This window comes from Diplodia corticola (assembly GCF_001883845.1).
Source record: "Diplodia corticola strain CBS 112549 chromosome Unknown scaffold98, whole genome shotgun sequence".
NCBI lineage: Eukaryota > Fungi > Ascomycota > Dothideomycetes > Botryosphaeriales > Botryosphaeriaceae > Diplodia > Diplodia corticola.
In genome coordinates, this window is record NW_017971577.1 from 1 (window position 1) to 10,194 (window position 10,194).

General features: G+C 49.6%; 1 protein-coding gene across 1 annotated transcript; it reads left to right on the forward strand.

Annotated features, from left to right (window-relative positions):
- Window positions 1–8,629: 8,629 nt before the first annotated feature.
- BKCO1_980001 (uncharacterized protein) lies at window positions 8,630–9,928 on the forward strand (the record flags this gene model as incomplete). Its single annotated transcript, XM_020280056.1, has 2 exons — window positions 8,630–9,129; window positions 9,223–9,928. The coding sequence occupies 2 exons, from the start codon at window positions 8,630–8,632 to the stop codon at window positions 9,926–9,928; spliced, it is 1,206 nt and encodes a 401-aa protein (XP_020125258.1).
- Between the last annotated feature and the right edge of the window lie 266 nt (window positions 9,929–10,194).

A 10,194-nucleotide genomic window follows, 5' to 3' on the forward strand; every position in this document is an offset into this window, starting at 1 on the left:
CTCGTATGCCGCTTAGATTTAGTCGATCGTTTTTTTCCAATATGCAGTTCAGTGGTCTCGGACTGCATCAACCAGAAGCGGTGGTTATGTCAAATTTGTGTCCATGTAAAGTGCAGGTTTGAGCATCAAGATTGATTTCTCGGGAGGCACGCTTGCCCGATCAAACACGTATCCGTGTAGCCTATTTAATTGCGGCCAAGGTGACGGCATTGGAACAGCTGCCGAATTTGCCGCTGACGATATCTCGCGCAGCTTCGCAGGTCAGGTCAGATCAGGTCAGGTCAAGTCAGGTCGGGTCAGGTCGGGTCGGGTCAAGTCGGGTTGGGTCAGATCATGAACGGAAGCTCGGCTCAAAAATTTCCCTCCACTTTATAGAGAAAAACCTCATGTCTCGTGCGGAGCGCTTCATTGCTTGTGATTTCTTCTTAGTAATAAGATAGAAAGTTTGTAGGGAGGAGGCTAAAGGAGGGACGAATTAAAGAGCCATACCAAAACGTCAGACAACGTAAGGCGATTAGCCAGCACCGGAAACCAGTGCGGCGCTGTACTTTTTTTCTAGTGCGACACAAAATGAGAGTGTCCTGAGCAAAGAGTGACATTGAGCTCGTTGCCTTGGGTTGTCCTATGAGAGTGTAGCGATGCCTAGGTTTGGTACCGCCCATAATCTGCCTTGAGCAAATCCCGTATGGTCCGCCTCCGCGAGGCAGATTATCGCAGAAAAATCACAAGAAGAACGCGAACTGTATGGCATATGTAAACAATCCTTAAAGGACTGCCAAGGCCGCCTGAGAATTGTTACGTTCGCAAAAGTTGAACGCCAGTTCCAAATAAACGAAAATTATCAGTCCACTTCATCGGTACCTGAGGCTTTCAAGCCCTGGTTTTCGGTGCAGCAAATGCCTCCTTGAGGACTCTATAGCAGCCTCCAAGCTCGCAAAGCCATTCTCCTCTATGGTCACGTTGTTTCAGTTGCACTTTTCTTCTCCCAGAAATGTCAGTGATAGAGACGGTGGAAGTGAATACTATCGGATCTAGTATATATAGCAGCTGATTGATCACAGGCCACCTTGAATCCTGTTTACCATCAAGAATTGCCCACACCATGGTCGTTGAGGTTCTAAGCTGGGCCATTTTTAGAATTGTGAAATTCTGATATTTGAGTTATGATATCATGTGGCTCGTAGTGCAATGCTTCATCGGCGCAGATAATTTCAAGGTGGGACGGCAGTTTCGTTGGAAAGTGCGGATCCGTGATGGCCGGCGTCAATAGCGGGGAATCCAGCTCACGATTAGAAGTAGATTGGCCAAGAGTAGTGACAGGGGAATGCCCGGAGGAAACTCAACTTCCCTCATGAGATACTTGCTCACTAGTGAGCGAATCTCTCAAGGCTGGTAAGACGCAGTTGTTGCTATGAGCCGTACAGTCGGATTTGATGTTTCGGTAATCCGATGGTAGATTTGCTTTGTGGATCTTCTGAAGATGATGGCTGCATCGTCTTCTAACCCGAATGAGCCCAGAGAACGATTACTCCTCACCTCAAAAAGTGGGCTGCAGCAGGGCCATTTCTTTTTAAGGCAAGGAAATGACTGACGACCAATCCAAGAGCTAGTACAGTGCAGCTTGTTGAAGACGTTCAAGTCGCTTTGTCCTCCAGACCGTTGTGAAATGTACTGATGCAAGTTGTAGCGGCGGTCGTGGAGTGGGCGTCTTTAGGAACAACCGTCCAAGCGTGGCAGGATGTTTCAGTAGTAGCTGGGCGTATCGGTTCTTCAAGATTTGCGCACAAGAGAACAGCAATTTCGGGCCACATTTGGACGACTTTGAGCCAGTCGCCTGTGCTGGAACTGTCCAAGGTCACCCTTTTGGAAGCAGGATGCTCCTCAAAACAGGAGATGTCGACGCATTCGTAACCGCTCAGACCGTCGGTCATTGTGACTGCGCAATTTGCAACTTGTTGCTGTTGTTCTTTGATCTGGCCGAGATGTCACAGAATCAGTTTGAATTTTGGATGTCTTCACATGCTGCCGAGCCTCCATCGGTCGATGCCTGAGCCCTCTCAAATGCGGCAGGCACTCCTGGACCCGCTTCGTTCGATAGCCACGACGAGGATAGATGGAGAACGCCGCGTAGCTCTGTGACAAGCCAAACTCTTATTGTTGCTGTATCAAGAATCAACAACAGATGGTTCCTTGCGTTGCGAAGCTTGCACCAGAACGTTCCGTGTAGTGCTCTGATTTGTTTGTTGGAGTGACGACGGAAGACTGCTTTACCCGTGAAACCTCCTCCTCCAACTCCGAAGCCTGAAGTTCCAAAAGAGACCGTAAGCTCGTTGGCAAGTCGGAGCGTATCTTGTCGTCGATCGGAGCCCCGGATGCCGTGATGTGCTCAAAACCAGAAGTGCAGGTCCCAAGATGCAACTGAGTCCTGAGAAATATCCCACAAACGTTCCCTTTCTAGCAATGATTTGCCAGTCTGCAGCGCAATACACCTCTTGCGGTCTGTATCGTTGACTCACCGAGTTCCACGTCGTTGGAATCCAGTCCGTGGTGACGCGCAGTGCAGACAGGGGAAAGAGCACAGATGATGAGGCCAAAGTTGCAGTTGCGTCGGTAACAGACAGGTACGCCGAGCTGTTGCAGTTCGAACTGTGCGCTGGCTCCCATGGATTCATCCGTCCAGGGCCTGCGTGCGTTGGCGGTAAGCCATTGGTCAGGCTGAGCTGTGGAGAAAGTCGTTGAGTTGGACGCGATTGCAATGGTGAGTGCAGAGCCATGTAGTAGAAGTACTATGAAAGGAGAATAAGCGAAGGTCAAGAGACAGAAGCGAACTTAAACTCAAAGCAGCCTTCGTGTGTTGATGGGCGAGGCTTGGAAAGCGAAAAAGGGGTACGAATACGGGTGGCTTCGTCCTTGGGCTCGTTTAATAAGACACAGGCTTCTTGGTTGAATGGCGAGCTTGACGAGTCGAGGGCGTTTCACTGCAGCAACGGGTTGGACGAGGTATGCGACAAGCGGTGGCGATGGCCTCAGGCGGGCTAGCGATGGTTGATGGCTTCCCGGCGCGATGACGGGAGGCTGAGCGGCTGGCTCCAACGGCGACGAAACGGGCGGAACGGTGTGGTGAGGCAGAGTGGAGACGGCTCCGGGCGCCGCTTCCCGCTTGGGGTCTAGTCAGGACGGGCCCGCGCAGACGTGGCAGCGCCAGCCGAGGCGCCGCTTGGTACCTATCACGCTGGGCTGCACGTGAAAAGGGGAAGCGATAACGTACCACCCTCGAAATCTTAACGTACCACCCCCCCCCACTTAGTAGCGATTAGTGTAGCACGTTCGGTAATAACGAATATAATAATAATACTTACTACTACAATTATAGTGTTTTAAACGTATATACTAAGCTATAAATTCTTCTACTTTGCTTCGGTGCGACCGAAGGTGTAGTCCTTATAACTTACGGTAGTTATCGAATAACGTAATCTATAAGCCTCTAGTAATAACACTTCGTTTATACCGACCAGCATGTCCGACTACGTTTCTAACGAAGCTATATACTATATTATACGTGTTAGACGAGAACCACCTAGATAGGAATATATACGTGCCTTAAGTATATACGCCGTCCGCTAATTACTGCTACCGCCCGATCCGCTCGGTCCTAACGAACGCGAAGACGCGCCTTCTACCTATACTACTATAGAGATTATCGACCTTAGATCTACTAGCGAGTCTAATAATAGGCGCTAGCTCGTTAATAACGAAGCTAGTATTATCGGTAATAATATCTTCGCTAGAAACGAGAGGGGGTCCGGGTCTAAGTCCGAGGAGGATATTATAGCCCTCGATAAAACCGAAGAGAACTCTAATACCGCTATTAAGGATACTAGAGTTCCACCCTAGCTTCTTTATCCTTCGTTTACAACGGACGAGGGCGAATAGGTCTTTATTCTTAAGCCTCTACCGATCGAGACGTTCGAGTCCTTCGCTAATAGCGAAAGAGCCTATTATAACTAGGACCTTACGTATGGTATAGACTTCCGCAAGCGCAAGTAGAAGAAGATAAATAGAGCTATCTATTAGATGCGTATTATCTATAATCGTAAGGGACGAAAGAATAGCACCTATAATAACCCTAACCCGGACGATAACGATTATCTAGACGAATACTATTCGTCTAGGCCGAATTAGCTAAATAGTCGCCGCTCTAGAAGAGGTTCTATTCGTATAGGTTATAAGATGGGCTTTCTCTTCGTTACCATCGACCGTAATAACGTTAATAGCGAATAGAAGATTCGTTATTAATAAGAAAACCTAAGCTTCTATTATAATTACCCGCCTAGTATTAATAGCCGTGTCTTCGCCTCTTAGCGTCGTCGGTAACGAGCCGAGATACTATAGCTTACCGAGCTTATTTAAGAGTAGTAGCTTAGTAGTATTCGAGCGAACTAATCTCTTACGTCTATTATAAATAGATATCCTACTACGCTCGTAACGTAATAGGATGTCTATAACCTCCGGTAGGCTAATCGCCTTTAGAAGCTTATACACGAGAATATAGTAAATATACTACTCTTTCGTCTTTAACGAAAGAACTTTGCCTTCCGCTTTATCGTTAATAACGAGCATTAACTAGATTCCCTACTTACGCTTCCTCCCGAGACGATTAAGCTCTAACGTGCTAATTCGGATATTCTACTTATCGATCTTACGTTTAAGACGAATAAATACAACCGGCTATTACTAAATATAGTTGGTATAATAGTAAATAACCGAATAATCCCGCTTAGTATTAGTCTTCTTTCGTCTTAAACGGAGGAGGTATACTACTAGACGCTCTTAAGCCTCTATAAGATCCTCGTTAAAAACGAAGTACTACTTCTAAGGGTTATTCTAATAGACCGCGATATTAGTTATATTAATATAGTAAAGCGTAGCTTTACGGGCATTTTAATTATCCTCTACTACTAGCATATTAATAAGGATGTTCTTACCTATATACGAGAGAGGCATTCTTAATCCCGGTAGGGTACTAACTGGGTGGATTCGGAGAGGGCGAAGGAGATTATAGATCGTTTTAAGGCGTGCTATAACGCCTAGACCGAAGAGAAGTTTACTTCGGCTATAGCGAGTATCGAGAGACTCGATACTCGCATTTCCGACTATCTAGAGGCGGAGTAGTAGCTATAGAAGAAGATATTTGTTTTAGTATAGACGAAGGCCTACCTATATTTCGGTAATATTGCTACGTCTCGTGTTAAAGGCGCTTATGCCTAGATTAAGAAGTAGATTATTAACTCTCGCAGTAACGTCTTTACGCTTATCCGTAGGCTAGAGACATAGTGGGCGCTTACTACTACGATAATCGTTTACGACGAAGCGAAGGATAATATCTAGCGTTTAACTACCGTTCGTAGCGAGTTCTAGAACTACTACTAGGGTTAGATCCACCGCTACGTATTAATAGAAACCTCCCTTAAGCTTACTAAGGCTAAGTAAAACTAGATTAAGAGCTAGTCCGATCCTCGTTTCTAACGAAGACAATATACTAGTTCGTTTAAGGCGATATATAGCCGACTATATTATTAGACACTCTTTACGCTTCTATAAGAACGAAGATACTTTCTTAATCCTCGGTTATTCGACCGATACTAGTAGATTAATAGAGACTCGGTACTAACGATAGAACTAGAGACGCCCGTCTACTATAAACCTACGATTATTCGGCGCCGACGAAGGGTAGGATTAAAAGCATCGGCACGCCTAATAGAATCTAGAGTATATAGTATAAGAAGAGACTCTCTTCGTTCGGAACGAGTGGATTGAAATAACGTAGTATTACTACCGATTCTATCTTCTACCCCTACTCGGTTTAAACGAGTTTATATTATCCCCCCTCCGTAGCCTTTATAGCCTCCGTAGCTACGGCAGCTACTATAGCTATTACGGCCACTATAGCCACCGGCTGCTATAATATAGCGGAAGGTCTAGTATCTTCGTCTAAAACGAGTATAAACTCTAGTATAGCCAATCTAGTAACGAGCTCTATTATTCTTTTAAGTACCCTCCTCTTCGCTACTAACGATGCCTATATAATATTACTACTTCGCTAATAGCGAACTATAGTATTATTTTACCCCGCTAATAGTATTCGCTTATAGCGAACTATAGTATTATTTCGCTCTACTAGCAGTATTCGCTTATAGCGAACTATAGTATTATTTCGCTCTACTAGTAGTATTCGCCTATAGCGAACCTACTCTACTAATATACCCAATCGCACTACCGTAATAATACTAATAGACATTCGTTCCGGGCGAATAGTAGTTCTTCTATAGCCGTATACTAGTAAGGGCGTATAGTTGGTTATCTCGCTCTTCGTTTAGCACGAATACTATATAAGTACTTATTATTAGCTAGCCTTTAGTAATAGCGAGTATAAGTAGCTGTCCGGCTATACGGCCTAAGAGCGCTAGCTACTCTACCGTACTACTTACGCTCGCTATTAACGAGTGCTATACTACTTACGCTCGCTATTAACGAGCGCCAGCTATCCGGCTATATAGCCTAGAAGCGCTATTAACGAATACTAGCTACTTACGCTCGCTATTAACGAGCGCTAGCTATCCGGCCGTACGGCTTACGAGCGCTAGCTACTAGGCCGTATAGCTTATACTCGCTAGTAGCGAGGGCCAGCTATTCGGCTATTTAGCTATAAAATTAGCTATTTAACTACACTACTAGCACTCGTTAATAGCGAGTATAAGCTATACGGCCTAGTAGCTAGCGCTCGTAAGCCGTACGACCGGATAGCTGGCGCTCGTTAATAGCGAGCGTAAGTAGCTGGCTAAGTAGCTAGCATTCGTTAATAGCGCTCTTAGGCTATATAGCCGGATAGCTGGCGCTCGTTAATGGCGAGCGTAAGCAGCTAGCTAAGTAGCTAGCATTCGTTAATAGCGCTTTTAGGCTATATAGCCGGATAGCTGGCGCTCGTTAATAGCGAGCGTAAGCAGCGCGGCTAAGTAGCTAGCGCTCTTAGGCCGTATAGCCGGATAGCTACTTATACTCGCTATTACCGAAGGTTTAGTATATAACCAACGTCTCTTACGGTCTTACTTCCCTTTCTTATACTATAGTAGTTTACTTCGTTATTAACGATAGCTATACCTCCCTAATCTTCCTTTACCCTCCCCGGCTATCTAGCCGGTACTAGTTTCTAGGGCGGCTTTAGCCAAGCTAGCTAAGTTCTAAGATTCTATACGGCTAATTAGGCTAGGCGTGTAGACGGTTTATAGTAGAGCTTAAGCAATCTAAGAAAGGCGTAAGTTTAACCCCCCCCCTTCGTTATAAACGAACTAACTATAAAGAAAGTCGGGTTTAAGCGTATACGGCTCGTTAGGGCCCGTATACGAAGCCTTAAAATACCTAAGGTAGGATAGAGGAGTTTATTCGGTAAGAACGAGCCCTTCTTATTATAATTCGTTGCTAACGAGTAAATTGTAGTATAACTTTCTAGCGTTCTACGGATGGTTCGCTAAAGTACTACACCTACTAGGCGTTAAATGCCCCTATACCTACCGGAAATAATATTATCTACGATGCTTAGATCGTTTTAGACGAAGACACCTTGCCCTATAGCTACGTATACGAGGATGCGTTCTTAGAGGCTTAGCTAATCTCGATTAGTAGTTAGACTAAGCGGTAGACGGCTTTAAATAAGTTTAAGATACGTAATATTAACTCTAAATCCGTTCGTTGCTAACGAAGCGCTAGGCGATAGGTTAGAAGCAGCGTAATCTTATAAAGGATATCGTTTACGCCATTCTAAATGCTAGGCCTACTCTAACGGCCTTAGTTGCGTACCGTACGCCTACTACTTACCCTTATTAATTGCTGTTTAGGCTTCGGTGTAAACGATGAGATTGGGTTGGCGAGTAGATAGCTTTAAATTACATGATGAATTCTCTCCCTTCGTTGACAACGAATAAGTGTAATAACACCAACATGTGCAAGTGCTGCCAAGAACTCGTCTGTAACGAAAACAATAAAGGTATGTATCATGCATTCGTTATTACCGAGCGATCTGCGCTAATTACCACTAAGTGGGGGGGGGTGGTACGTTAAGATTTCGAGGGTGGTACGTTATCGCTTCCCGTGAAAAGAGGCGGGCGGGGACGGATTGCGAGCGGCGGGCTGCGCGCGGAGGCGGTGGTGAAACGCCGGGCGGGCTGAGGCATTCCTGCGCAGGGTGCAAGGCGTGGGAATGCCCGGCGAGCTTGCTGCGGGCGCACAAAACGCGGGCGCCAATTTCCCCAAACAAGCCCCGCCCAGGGATTGCGCCCGAGATAGCTTAGGCATGCTTTTGGCTAGCTGCGTCAACCTGCTGCTCCCTTGGCCCAAGTCCACACCACCAATGCCGCCTCCCTCGTTTCTCCGCCCGCTCCTGTCTCCTCCTCTCCTCTTCCCCAGCATCGCCGCTCGTTGTAGGTCGCCATTGCCGCCGACCGATGCGCCCCACCGCTCCACGACCGCCATGAGATAGGCGCCCCAGACACCGCACATCTCCCGCACACCCACCCGCAGTCTCTGCCAATCACCGCCCAGCCCCGTCGCCGGCTACCCGCCAGAACTCCACACCATGTTTCACCCAGTCCATCGCTCGTCAGCCCTGCTGCGCGTCCTCGCCGTCACCCTCATCGCTCTCTTGCCCTCGCTGGCCCACGCCCAGACCCTCATCGACTTCTCCAGCCTGCCCTCGTGCGCCAATTCCTGCACCAACTTGGTCAACGCCCAGAGCGGCTGCGTCCCTCCCGCCGCCGCCGTCACAAACCAGCAAACCTACGTTTCGTGCTTCTGCCAGTCCGCCCTCCTCCCCAACTTCCGCGCCGGCTCCGGAGCCGACTGCGCCTCGTCCTGCACCAATGCCGCCGACCAGTCCGCCATCCAGCAGTGGTACGTCGCCTACTGCGCGAGCGGCGGCCAGAGCGGCGGCGTGACATCGTCCGCCACGTCCAGCTCAGCGACCTCGACCGCGGCCACCTCGTCGGCCGCAGACAGCACCTCCACCCGCAACAGCAACGCCGTCATCAACGACTACGACGGCGATGGCGACCCTTCCAACAACTACGAAGGCAGCTGGTAAGTCCCTACATACGTAGCGCCGCGATCGGCAGCGCCGCCGCCAAACCATTCCCCACAAGCAAGCACTGACGCGACCCCACCCCCGCACAGGATCTCCGCCCACTGGAAGTGGGTCATAATGCTCGCCGTCATCTTTCTGGCCATGATCTTCTTCTCCATCCTCGGCGTCTGGCTCAAGCGCCGCCACCGCGCCCGCCGCGACGCCGCCCGCTCCAACCTCGCCGCCGGCGGCGAAGCCGGCCGCGGCAGCGGCCACGACATGACGGGCGCCATCCCCCCGCCGCCGCCCATGGCCCACCTCAAGAACGCAAACGACTCGGGCACGCTCGCGTCGACGCTCGATCTGCCCAACAACGGCGGCGGCGGCGGTGCGACGTCCCCTTCCCCCGCCGGCCGCCCGCGCAGCCGCACGAACACGATGACCCGCTTCCCCAACGGCAGCATGAGCAACGTCGGCGCCAACGGCCAGCAGGGCCAGCCGCAGCAGCCCGTCGTGTGGGGCCCGCACCAGCACCAGGCCGCCACCCACGGCTACGAGTACCACAACCATCCCGGCATGAGCGACGGCTCGCCCGGGCCCAGCATCCCGCCGTCGCCGGTCAATATCCCGTCGCCGAGCGTGTCGCCCGTGGGCGGCGGCTATGGCGGCAGCGGCAGCAGCAATAGGTATTCGGGGGGCGCCGGCAAGGATAGGAGCAGGGATGTTGCGATTGATGAGGTGGCGGATGAGGATGCCGTCGCGCCGGCGTACGCGCCGGCGAAGGAGCGGTTGAGGAGGAAGTTGAGTAAGCGGTGAGGCAGGAGAGGGGAGGGGAGGGGGATCTTTTCTTTTCTTTTTGCACGCTTTGGTGGAATGTTTACCTCGCCAGATTGCGACTCGTTGAGGGCGCATGGCGGTTCTTTGTATGGGTTTCTTTTGGCCCGCCGCGACGCCAGATGGGATGGCGGGGTTGGCACAGCTTTATATCCGATGGACCACGGCGATGGAGGGGTTCCCCATACGCTGCATCGGACTGTCGATCGCCGTCTCTATCACATCCGCTTGGATGTCGGAGAGAACGG